The 13,506-nt window shown below is 39.1% G+C and overlaps 1 protein-coding gene across 1 annotated transcript in view; it reads left to right on the top strand.

Annotated features, from left to right (window-relative positions):
- Positions 1-13,029, top strand: part of spock1 (SPARC (osteonectin), cwcv and kazal like domains proteoglycan 1) — a 233,811-nt gene extending 220,782 nt beyond the window's left edge. The window contains exons 8-12 of the mRNA XM_083547120.1: positions 8,883-8,999; positions 9,213-9,434; positions 9,646-9,708; positions 11,637-11,774; positions 12,157-13,029. Of these exons, the coding sequence (XP_083403246.1) occupies positions 8,883-8,999; positions 9,213-9,434; positions 9,646-9,708; positions 11,637-11,774; positions 12,157-12,356 (740 nt within the window). The 3' untranslated portion in view covers positions 12,357-13,029. The remainder of the gene's footprint in view (positions 1-8,882; positions 9,000-9,212; positions 9,435-9,645; positions 9,709-11,636; positions 11,775-12,156) is intronic.
- Positions 13,030-13,506: the final 477 nt, after the last annotated feature.

Genomic DNA, 13,506 nt, shown 5'->3' with positions numbered 1-13,506 from the left:
ACACACACACACACACACATAATGAAATATATAATGAAGAGATGTAATCCCAAAGTCACCACATTAAAATGTTTGTAATAAAAAAAAAAAAATAAAAAAATTAACACAGACCTCCTTGATGGTTGATGTAGAACACCACCAGGATCTTTAGGCAGTTGATGTGCCAGCGTAGTGAGAGGCTGCCCTTCTCTGACCTTCTTGACGGCCGTAAGGATGGCCACAATGCAGACGGGGGAAAGCTGCGCGCAGCAAAGTAGTCGAATCCCATGTGACACCGAAATTGGTTCTCTGTAAAGGAGAAAGCACACTCTTCCCGGCGTTCAGCCGAAACCCCAACGCCTTCATGTGGGTGAGAACGACATCTCGATGCTAGACCGCCAACTGCTTTGATTGAGCTAGGATCAACCAATCGTCGATGTAGTTGATGATGCGGATGCCCTGAGGCGTTCAGGGGAACCAGAGCTGCATCAACACATTTTTTTAAGGTACGGGGTGAAAGGGCAGGGCCAAATGGAAGAACCTTGGATTAGTAAGCTTCGGCCCCGAAAGTGAACCTCAAGAGCTTCCTCTGAAAAGGTAGAATGGATACATGAAAGTACGCATCCTTTAGATCCACCGAGACAAACCAGTCTTAGGATCTGATTTGAAGCACGACCTGCTTGAGGGTTAGCATCTTAAACCTGGGTCTCATGAGAGATCGGTTCAGCTGACGTAGATCTAAGATTAGACGCAACCCTCCGTCCTTTTTGGGAACTATGAAGTACCGGCTGTAGATCGTGGACTTTCTTTCTGGAATGGAGGGCCTCCTTTTTCAGGAGAGTGTTTACTTCCTGTTTCTTGACCAAAGCCAGAGAAAAAGCTTTCCAAGCTGCCAGAAAGTGCCTCAGGGGTATCAGTCTCTCAAGACTGACCTCTGGTGTGCCTAGAGCTGGGGCAGCGCCCTGAGACGGTTCTAGGGGTGTCGAGATCTCCTGGACCACAACGATGCTGGGTGGAAACCAAGGAAAGAGCTTGCTGGAGCTGGCCGTGTCCTGAAGCACCGTGGGTGGCAGGGTTAACGGACAAGGTCTCTAAGGGGGCCGGGACAGGGCGGGCACCAGATAGAGCGGTGCGGCGTGCCCCTTCATGGCTGGATCCCCAGAAAGTCCAGTGTCAGGACCTTTTCGTCTATGCCTTTCTGTTGAAAATGACAGTCCTCTCTGTGGACACCAGGGCAGCCATAGACCGGGCCAATGGCCCTAATGGTCTTTTTAGTGGTTTTGAGAGCCAGATCCGCTGTATGGCGAAGCTCATTAAAATGGCTACCCGGGGCACCTCCCACATCGAACTTATGCAGCAGGTCAGCTTGATATGCTTGCAACACTGCCATGGTATGCAGGGATGCATCGGCTTGACCTGCCAAAGCATAGGCTTTACCAATGAGCGCTGATGAATTGCGTAGGGGCTTTATGGGTAATGTCCGGGTCTTAAGGGAGGAGGCGATTCCGGGAGAGAGATATTTGACAGGTGTCTTTTTAACCCACGGCATCGCCTCATAACCATGTTCTTTCTGCCCCATAATGTGGGAATACACAGTAGAAATGCGAGTTTTCGACCCTAGAGTGTTATTTGTGTGCATCATGGCAGATTTTCGTGCTGATTTGAGACTTGGCGCATTAATAAAACAAATGTTTCTGTTTAAAAATATTTTTCGGTGGAGTTGATTAACTTTTTTTATATCTCAGTAAAGAAAAGACATCATGAATAAAAGTGTTGTGTTGAAGGATTTAACGTGCTATTAATGCAACAGCCCTTATTAATATATTAATACAAAACTAATTACAAATTTTGTTATCTAATGGATGTATCCAGGCTAAACATCCACCATATAGAACACATGCAGAGAAAAGATGATGATCAGGAATGTCTCTGTTCTCAGTCATGTTTACATCGCTGACTCATCCACGTTAGACAAACTCATTGTTGCCTTTTGCCTTGCTAATTGTAGTCTTCGTAAACTAGCCTAAATCTGTGGTGTCTGAGAGCCAGGAAATGATGCACCAGTGGTAGATTGAAAAAGCAGCACAATCACAGGAAATAGGTTGATGGGCTAAAAAACCGAGCGCAATGAGAAGAAAAAATACTGATCATGTCACCAAATAGATTCAAACTAAAGTAACAAGCCTATATTTGTGTAAAAAATCAAATGAGTGAAAGTAAAAAGTTGTCTGAAAAATAAATAGTGAAGTAAAGTACTGAAGTCAAGTCAAGTCAAGTTTATTTCTATAGCGCTTTTCACAACAGACATGGTCTCAAAGCAGCTTTACAGAAATCAACAGTGAAGGTGAATGGTGTGTATTTATCCCCGATGAGCAGACGTGACGACTGTGGCAAGGAACAACTCCCTTAGATGTTATGAGGAAGATATCTTGAGAGGAACCAGACTCAAAAGAGGAACCCATCCTCATTTGGGTGACATCAAGAGTGTGATCATGGTCTTTAAGCAATACAGAACACTGGAGAGTGAGAACTAGAATGAGCACTGGAGTGTGTGATAAGTAATGTTCTTTCTACAGTCTTATACACTCATTGTGTTTATGATACCCGAAAAATCTACTTAAGTACAGTAACAAAGTATTTGTACTTCTTTACTTCCCACCTCTGACTCTGCATTACATTAGCTCTTCAGAGTTTTTGAAAGTCATTGAAATGAAAAAGGTTTGTGTAAAAATCTCTAAATTCTGGGTACATATGCAGCAATTGATACACCATCTGTTGCAAGTCTTCATTTAACCAAAAGGTCTTTCTACGCAGTGCGTCCTTTAGTAGTCAAAAAACATGAAAACAGAAGAGGGCGAGAGATCTGCTGAGTAAAGCAGACGTAGCAGAAACTGTGGGTCTTTGATGCTTGCAACAGTGTGAGATGCAATATGTGGCCATGTGTTTTCAAGGTGCAACATACCCAGGCCGTTCTGGCCTAATGGTGAGTCGTAGATGATTCCTTAGGAGATGAAAATAAAATAGAATAGAATGCTTTTATTGCCAATTTCACATTCTAAGTACACACACACACACACACACACACACACACACACACACACACACACACACACACACACACACACACACACACACACACACCAGAGATGGGACATAATGAAATACAAATACTTCATTAATGCACTTAAGTAGATTTTTCTGGTATCAGTACTTTACTTAAATTTTTTTTGGTTGACTTTTTACTTTCACTTATTTTTTTTTTACACAAATATCTTTAGTTTCTACTTCTTACATTTTTAAACCAGGCTCATAACTTTAGTTTTAATCTATTGGATGACATGATCGATATTTTTTCTTCTACTTGTGTGCCATTTTCTGTCCATCAACCCATTTCTTGTCATTGCATATTTTTAACCACAACGAGCAAGGCAGAAGGCAACAAGAAGGATGTGGCTAATGTGGATGAGACAGAAGTAGTCAGTGATCTAAACAATTATTCATCACCTGATCATCATCATCATTTTTTCTCTGCTTGTGTTCTATATGGTGTTTGTTCAGCCTGGATACATTCCTTAGGTAACAACATTTAAAAATTATTTTTAATTAATGTACAGTATTAATATAATGTGAGGTCCAGTTACGAGTGTGATGCTAAAACAAATATTAGTAACTGCTACTTTTCACTTAAGTGCATTTTAGAGCCCAAACTTCTTAACTTGAGTAAAAAAGAGTAGTCAGTACTTCAACTTCTACCAGAGTCTTTTAAAATGAGTATCTGTACTTCTACTTAAGTGAGGGATGTGTGTACTTTTGCCATCTCTGATACAAATATCCTCTCCACCATTCTGTTTTGTGATCCTTAAGATACTATACAGTATCTCGCAAAAGAGAGTACACCCCTCACATTTTAGCTACCATTTTAGTATCTATTCTCAAGGGACAATACTAAAAAAAAATGAAACGTGGATATATTTTAGAGTAGTCAATGTGCAGTTTGTATAGCAGTATAGATTTACTGTCCTCTGAAAATAACTCAATATACAACCATTATTGTCAAAATAACAGGCAACAAAACATAAGTTCACCCTAAGTAAACATGTCAAAACTGTGTCCAAAGTGTCAATATTTTGTGTGAGAACCATTGTTATCTATCACTGCCTTAATCCTTCTGGGCTTGGAATTCACCAGAGCTGCACAGGTTATTGCTGGGATCCTCTTTTACTTCTCCATAATGACATCACGGAGCTACTTGATGTTAGACACATGGTGCTTCTCCACATTCCCCTTGAGGATGCCCCACGGGTGCTTTAAAGGGTTCATGTCTGGATACTTGGCTACTTCATCACCTTCATCTTCAGGCAGTTGTCACCTTGGCGGTGTGCTTGGGGTTGTTTTCATGTTGGAAAACTGCCATTCGGCCCAGTATTTCAAGGGGGTGCATCATTCAGAATGTCATGTTTCAAATGTGGAATACATGTTTCCCTCAATGAACCACAGCTCCCCAGTACCAGCAGCACTCATGCAGCCCCAGACCATGATGCTACCGCCACCTTTGCGAGGCCTGTTCCAAGGGGAACCCGTCTTGGAAAACCTTTTATGACCCTGGCAACTGTACTGTAACTCAGTTTGAGGGTGTTACCAAGCTTCTTATTTATATATAGGTGATCTTAATGGAGGGCAACAATTTTAATTCTCAAATCCTCAGAATTCTTTGCCATGAGGTGCCTTGTTGAACATCCAGTGGTCAGTATGAGAGAATTGTACTCAAAGCACCAAATTCTAACTGCTCTAAAACAAGATACACAGATTTGTATGGTCCTGTCAAGCAGACAAAAACATGAACATGATGAATAGGATTTGTAGCTTTGCATGGTTACATGACATAGAGCTGTTATGCTCACTTAGGGTGTACTCAATTTTGTTGCCAGTTATTTTAAAATTAAAGGGTTGTATATTGAGTTATTTTCAAAGGAAATTAAATCTATACTGTTATACAAGCTGTATATCCACGTTTCATTTCTATTGAATTGTCCCTTGAGAATAGATACTAAAATGGTAACTGAAATGTAAAGGGTGTACTCACTTTTGTGAGATACTGCATATATTCTGTTACTCCATTTTGCACATTTTTCCACACATTCCATAAAGTCAGACATTTTAAAGTTTTTATTTGACCTAATACCCTCATTCACCCTGACAGAGAAACCCTGCAGTATGCAAAACAAAGCAATGAACAAAGTATTTCAACTTCAAAACAGTTCCATTTCCAAAATTCTGGCAGTGTGAATAAGATGGAGTGACAGAATACAGATAGTGAGGGATAAAAAGGCACCAGGATGGAAGGTGTGAAAATGGAGACGGATGAAAGGAGGTATTCGGCACACAGGTTTCACAACACGAGTGTACGCTTGGCCTGCAGGCATTTATGTATGAGACAGCAGGTGTGAGAGCTTTGAACAGGTACAGAATAAAAAAACACACTTACTCACATCAAGTCCTGTATCCATTGGTCTTGGTCTCTGTCTCACACACACACACACACAAACACTTTGGGTTGTCTTCCACAAAGTCCACAGTTGGGGCACAGAAACAGACACTGGCAGAAAGCTGATTAAATATTTCTACACTTTTTCTTCTCATTTTTAGTCTGTGTGTGCTAGGGTCTGTCTGTCTGTTTTTCCTCCCTCTCTCTCTCTCTCTCTCTCTCTCTCTCTCTCTCTCTCTCTCTCTCTCTCTCTCTCTCTCTCTCTCTCTCTCTCTCTCACTCACACACACACACACACACTGTCTTTCTACACCAGTGGTTGTTTGAACAATAAATAAAGCAAGGAATAAACAAGCTGAGCATGCTGTTGGATTAAAATAATTCATGTTTGTTGTGTGAATACTGTCCACCAACACTTCCAACACTTTCACCCTAAAAATTGTTATTTCTCTTTGGAGCATTTCCAGAAGTGTTTTATTTCCCCTTTTCTTGAAGTTAGTATAAAAAAATGCACAAAAAAACCCCATTTTTTTTAAATTAATAAACCACACAATGCAAAGTTCTGAAGCCTTTCCTGTGGAGAAAAATGCAAAGTCAAAGTATTATGAATGACTGCTACAAAGCACTGACACTGGAGACTGACATGCTAAACATGCTAAATATCTCACAGATCCTTCTTCACAGTAAAACATTCCCAATAAAGTGTTTTTCAGATCTGTTTGATGTGTATCAATGATACAAGACTGTCTTATACAAGAAACATAAACTTCAAAGTTCCTGTTAATGCAGTTAGCATTGAATTATACAGTATGCATTACTGAGACCAACCCCCCCCCCCCCCCCCCCCTTCAGACCTGTACCCATCAAATATAGAAAACCGGCTGGGGGGAAAAGTAAGGGACCCCTCGCACCTTCCATACAGTCTGTTCAGTCTCCTTCCCTTCTGGCAGGCAATACAGACTGATCAAAACAATGACTACCTGACTCCAAAATAGCATTTTCCTGGCAGCCACAAAGATTCTAAACTGAAAATAAATACTTTGTATGCCCAGGGTTACTTGGCCAATTAAAGTTTTTATAATTATAGAAGTGAAATATTTTATAATCGTACAATCCGGCATCATCCAGAAGACGACAAGCTCACTTTTCTAACTGGTTCTTTTCAAGGTTTTCTTTCACTGGTTATTTCGTTTTACTTATTGGTAGCTTGCTCTATAGAAGTACATATAGTTTTCAATTTGATACCTGGATTTGCTGCTTGGTGACAGTTTAAAAGGGTTAGGGGTATACAAATAAAAGTGTTTTAAAATTAAATTAATTAATATAAACTTGTAATTTGGATTAGAACAAGACTAATGTCAGAGCTGCAATTATAGTAATTTAATCGTTTATTGACTGATCAGAATTGTAGTTCAATAACACCGGAGTATATTGATGAATTATTGAGCTGAATTGAATGGAATTGAGCAGATTCATCCATGTGCTTGCTTTCATGTGCAGTTTTTTGTATATCTGCCTAATTTTACTCTCCTTTAACATCTGCATTAGAGAAGGTTAACTGCTTAAAAGTGTAGGACTTTACACGTTTCACTTTTCATTTTAATTCCACCCACATACTGAATAAATTAATCATGTGCTTGAAGATGAAAAACTGAAGAGTATTATAAATGTAAGTGCTTGAAATAGTTTTTAGTAGTAAATCTTACTCTACCATAACTCCCAGTTTGTTTCGTTAAGCGTGTGCAAAAGTTGACTGGATTGTGTATTAAATACATTTCTCAGATTTAGTACTGACTTAAATGTAACGCATGTGGGAATGAATTCTACAGAGGCTGCTGATCATAAACACCATCGATTTAATCTCAACATTTTTATTACAAGAATAAAATTAAGCATGTGTGTGTTATTAAACTTATTTCTATTTTAAACTTAAAATAAACCTGTTGGCAGGTAGTTTTGCTTGTTTCAAGCATTTCTTTTTAGAAAGAAGAAACATTAATTGGCAATAAAATAGGAAAATTGCAATAATTAGTTATAATGTCTAGAAGTAGGATTCATGTCATCTTTAAAATCATTTGAAAAGTGAAATGACCGATTTCCCAGATGGCCCTATTTGTATTTGTTAATTATTATCAAAGATTCATTAGATCTTCATTAGATTAGCAGCTGTTGGGTTGAATATTCTGGAAATAATTTTATACAAAGAACACACACATGCATATATTGTATTGTACACTATATAGACAGTATTAGGACACCAAATCTTTTCAGCTATCTGTGGTTATTCCCAAAAATGTTAGCACACATTATCTAGAGTGCCTTTGGATGTGGTAGTATTAAATTTTCCGTTTACTTGAACTAGGATTATATAGGTTATAATATCAGCAAATGTGTACTGCATGTGAAATGAGAAGCACATATGAATCTTATGTTTAGGTGTCCACAAACTTTTATCAATACAGTACATTTTCTAAATCCAATGTCATTGATATTTAAACCATCCATCAGTACACCAGCTTACAATTTTTGCTTTTTTTTCCTATTCTGTTTTTCTTGACTGTGTTCAGCAACAAGCAGATCAGAAAACAGTATTTCAATGAAGATTACAGCAAATCAGCAACAAAAAAAAAAAACCTTCAACAAATCTGTTTTGCATGGTAGCCATAACCTCATGACCTGAGAGTGAGGCGAGAACAACAAAATGTTCGCTTAATTGTCTGTCAATACAGCTGAAGTCAACCTGTGCAAATAATCGAGTAAATGTTTCTAAATGCTTCTTTTCTCTTACTACCCAATAGCTGCTACATTTTGGTGTATTGGACTGTTTTGCTTGATGCTTTGATGTGCTTCCCACTATCTCGTAGCATTTTTTTATTGCACTGGGCCATTCTGTTGTCTAAACTGCACTTCAGACCATAGCATTATTGCTCATCTTTCTTTTTTCTTTTTATATCTCTGACTGATAACTGCATTAGATGAACTTGTCCCAAATAGCCAATAAAAGTCTGCGCTTCAGAACAGTATGGGACGCGACGGCTGATGAAAGTGAAGATCAGACAGGTGAAACATAATGGAAGGCGCATTTGGCGGTGCCTTGTTTTATGATGTCGGACTTTATTGTGCTCAATCAGTACTTGGCATGTTTGATTGCTGCAGGTATTTCTCTGAGACTGTTTACTTGATTCTAGGCATCCAGGCAGTTGACTGCCCGAAATGTTGTGGTGCTTTCATCTGCAGATTATTTTCTAATAGAAAAGGGGCATGCGAGTCAGGACTCTTAGCTTGCATCATTACTTGGCGACTAACCAGCTAGAGACAGGGCACTAATTCATCTTGTGCCTCTGTTAGAGATAATAAAATAATGAGATTTCTTGGCTTGACAAGGTGCATATGTGTGTGTGTGTGTGTGTGCTTCCAGCTTGCAGTGATGCTGATCTAAGGAGTTTGGCCTCCAGACTGAAGGATTGGTTCGGCGTGCTGCACCTGGATGCCAATCGAGATCTGAAGACTTTGGCGAATGACAACGGTCAAGGACGTAAGCACATGCCCTTGTGTGTGTTTGTATTGTGTTAAAACACTGTGTATTTGTTGAAGACACAGGACAGGTGTATTATTAATTGGGCTGTCAATCGGTTAAAATATATAATCGCATGATTGTCATGAGTTAACTCGCAACTAAATTGCACATTTTTATCTGTTCTGAAACAGAAATGCTAAAACAATTTCTAAAACTCTGTTACTCCTATAGGTTTTGACACCAGCATCCTCCCTATCTGTAAGGACTCTCTTGGTTGGATGTTCAACAAGTTGGACATGAACTACGACCTCTTGCTTGACCAGTCAGAGCTCAGTGCCATTTATCTGGACAAGTACGAGTTGTGTATGCGCCCACTCTTCAACTCATGTGACTCCTTTAAGGATGGGAAGCTTTCCAACAACGAGTGGTGCTACTGCTTTCAAAAACCAGATGGTGAGAGTGGAAGATAGAAAGAAAGAAAGAGAAACTAATAGAAATAGACAAAGCGGGGTGATAATTTAACTTCAAGTGGGTTACATTTATAACACTAACTAAATGTACTTGAATGCATTTTTTAATGTGTGTGTGTGTGTGTGTGTGTGTGTTTGTGTGTGTGTGTGTGTGTGTGTGTGTGTGTGTGTTTGCCTGTGCCTCATTTTCCCAGGTCTGCCCTGTCAGAATGAAATAAATAGGATTCACACTCAAAGCCGACGGAAGTCTCTCATAGGTGGGTTCAGTCATTAAGTCTGAGATTTATTTCATGCAGAATAGTGAACAGGTTTTAATTTCCATCATCTACAAAACTCAACCAACTGTGGGCGTCTCTTCGTGTGTGTGTGTGTGTGTGTGTGTGTGTGTGTGTGTGTGTGTGTTCATGCATGAATTGCTTCAGAAGCCTCGCAGAAGCAAGGCTATAATTGATTTGAATCATAATGGCTTTCGGTGTGATTTACGAGCATCCACACTTGATATTTTCCTCTGTGATCAATAACGTGCGCTCCAGCTGACACCCTCACCCAGAGCTCCCGCCCCTGGTCCCATTCAGCCCAACGGGCATCAATAACCCAGCACAATCATAACTGCTTCATAACTCACACCACAACACAGGCTGAAAAACAACTGCCTGAATGTGCATTAATATGGGCGAGTGTGTGGGAGTCACATTTTAGACAGTGAAATCCAATCAGAGTTAGTGATATCTACTGCCTAAGGCCCTGAATCTGCTGCAGTCGTGCTGCTCAGGCTCACGTACAGTGCTGGGCAAACCTGTCTTTACGGTCGCTGTCAATGAAAGCAGCCGAAGGTATAAATAAATAATGATGCGCTTGGTTTAGATATAATACTGTAAAATGGCAGATTAAATTTATGTCACAATAGTGTTTTTGTAGATTGCTTAATGCTTTAATCAATAACACGTGTGGTGGTCTGGGAAAAGTCTTTACTATGTGTAGTTTTGAAAAGTACAGCTGCTCCTAAGACTGAATTAGGTTTCTCTTTTGCACATATCCCAATCATTTATCAATTTATCTTGCAAAACTGAAAAGGAAGATTTGTTTCCTTTTTGTCTAATGAGAAATTACATTTAATCACTGCATTTTATTTAATCTGAAATCCATATTCATTTTCAAAGCAACAAGAATGTGAAAAAAAAAAAAATGTAATTAAAAAATAAAGTGATTTCTTTTTTTTTTAACAAGAAAAAGCCGATGTTTTTGAATCTTGAATTCTTATTCGTGTGTATGTGTATATATATATATATATATATATATATATATATATATATATATATATATATATATATATATATATATACCCATTCATTTGGTCTCCTGTCCATACTGAAATGTTTTATCCCTCAGTTGCCTGTGAAGCCATGTGACCCATTCAACTTTAAACAAATAAAATGTTGGACAACGTTGTAATACAGTTTTGCTATCGGATAGCTTTAAGATTAAGGCTACTTTGTACAACCCTTTAGACTGCTTTATTTCAAAGAAGGCCGAAAGTTCATTTGCAATTGCATCAATTCAAAGAGATGAAAAGTAAACGAATGCTTGATTGAAATAACATAAACCAAAGCATCTTACTTTACTTTTCATCTTACAACACTTTCTGATGTTTTAGTGTCTGAGCAATTTTTGGAAAATATTTGAATGTGACAATGTAGACAGATAGTGTTTTAAACTAAATTGCAGTTTTCAAATTTATTCTGATTAATGCGGACATAGTGTCAAATAGTGACGCTTTTATAGCAGGTTTTTTGCTATCTTATGCCAGACTGATTGCGTTTTTAAAACGGCTCTCTCAAAACATGATTTTTGGCTTACACTTACATTTGCTTTTTAAACCTACCATTCCATATATTGTTCTCCATTTGGGTCATAATAACCACCACTACTCTGAGAAAAAGTTTTCAACTAGATTTTGGAGCGTGGCTTTAGGAATTTACTCATTTTCTCTCAATAATGTTCAGGGGGTTTGAACATGGTTCTGTCCTGAGATCTTCTATCTTAGCCTTGACAAACCATGTCTTTATGGAGATGGCCATTTTTGCTGTTTGTTAGAATTCAGCCATCCACAAAACCACACACACACAGAAAAGTGTGTAATAACCTCACATCTCCTCTCCGCTTCTACTTTCCTTTCTTTCTTTAGGAGCATACGTCCCACGATGTACCGAGGACGGCTACTTTAAAGCCACACAATGTCATGGCAGCACAGGCCAGTGTTGGTGTGTTGATAAATATGGCAATGAGATTGCAGGCTCCAGGAAACAAGGCAACCCAATCTGTGGTAGGTTTCAGCCCAATCCCATACATACATGAGTGATGACATGATTAGTGCTTCAGTGGGGTACATAAGGCAATACACATCCAGTAGCCCATTATAGCATGTTTGCTGTAGATGATCCAAGATCATTATGGAATAAAGGATATCAGACATGCTTGTGTGTATGAGGGATTTTACTGTGCTTGCTTTAAGAGACATCAGAAGACCCATAATTCAGGATGGTGTTTTTTGTCCCATCATAGTAAAAGCGTATAATAGATAAATGATAGCACTCTTCCTTCTTGCTCTACCAGCTATCCATTCATCTTCCACTGTCATATCTTATCTCATATCTATCTAACAGCTGCTAACCTATTTCACCATTTTTGTGTGTGTGTGTGTGTAGAGGAGGACCAGGAGACCTCGGGGGATTTTGGCAGTGGAGGAGCAGTCATTCTTCTCGATGACCAGGAGGAGGAGGAGCCTCCAAAGAACAGGCGGCACAGACAGAAGGAGAAGCGGGGCAGGCTCCGCCCCCGTGGGGCTATTGATGACGATGAAGACGAAGAGGACGACAAAGATGATGAGATTGGCTACATCTGGTAGCTCCACCCCCATCTCCCATTGGCCAACCAGGGACCCCGGTTGTAATGCACAGTTCTGAAGCCATTCCAACCCCACGATCTGGATCTGAATCTTAACCACATCGTCAATAACTATAACTTGCATCACCTGTATTCTGTTTCTTTTTTAAATCAATGTTATTTTTTGCTTGTATCACATTTTCAGTCTGTTCTAAACAATATAAATAATTAAAAACTCATAGTTGCATTAACACATTCTGTATCTAGAAATAGCAACCATATGCTCTCATTATTTTTCTTTAATTACAGGAATCAACTTTTTGTGTTTAGTTTTTTTTCTTCCTTTGTGTCTCTCTCTCTTATTTTCATCCATAGAGCTCCTAAAGCCATTTGAGAGCTGCGGCTGTAAATATTTCTTTTTTCTCTTTAGACAGATGAGGCGCTACGACTCCCTCCATCCCAGAGTCTTTCACTGGAGCCTTCTAGAAGATGCCTACAAGTTCTTGAAGGTCCTTCAAATGATTTTGGGCGTGGCTAGGGAAAGGTTTTGGTGTGTTTTACGAGGCTCTAGTGAGACCCTTGATGGGCCTATGCATGTTCCCCACTGTGGAGGTGAGAAGAAGGTGTGATTTTTTTTTTTTTTTTTTTTTCCCCGCTGGTGGCTAATAAAAAAATAAAAGCCAATGAGCATTTTATTTTGTGATACTGCTGTTGTCTGCTGACGCTCTGCTTCGTTCTGTTGCTGGGTGGTCGCCACAGTGCTACCACAGACCTCTATTAACAAATGTTTTTATTCCACTGTACAGTGTGGTGCGGTGATGTCATGGTAGAGCATCTAATCCATTATCCTACAAGTTCTAGTGCTGAATTTGGGTATCCCCATTAAAGAAAACCACACAGGCAGACAGAAATGGTTGACTGTTGAGATGTGATTTGTCACTTTCAAAATAAAAAAAGATAAAATAAATAAATATATAAATAAATAATGTTTTAAATAATACTGGACTGTTTTATGTCTTGCATAGTAAATGGAAAGATTCTCTATTGTTGTTATCATTAGTTTATTGCTCCTTCTCTGTTCCCAGCTCCTCTTATTTTCCCCAAGTACATTTGAAGGAAATTGACTCAGCTACTTAACCAGGATGCTGATTGTTCTGATGGTTCTTAGTAAC

Source organism: Silurus aristotelis, assembly GCF_946808225.1.
Source record: "Silurus aristotelis genome assembly, chromosome: 7".
NCBI classification, from domain to species: Eukaryota; Metazoa; Chordata; class Actinopteri; order Siluriformes; family Siluridae; genus Silurus; species Silurus aristotelis.
This window is presented reverse-complemented; position numbering and strand designations above follow the sequence as displayed.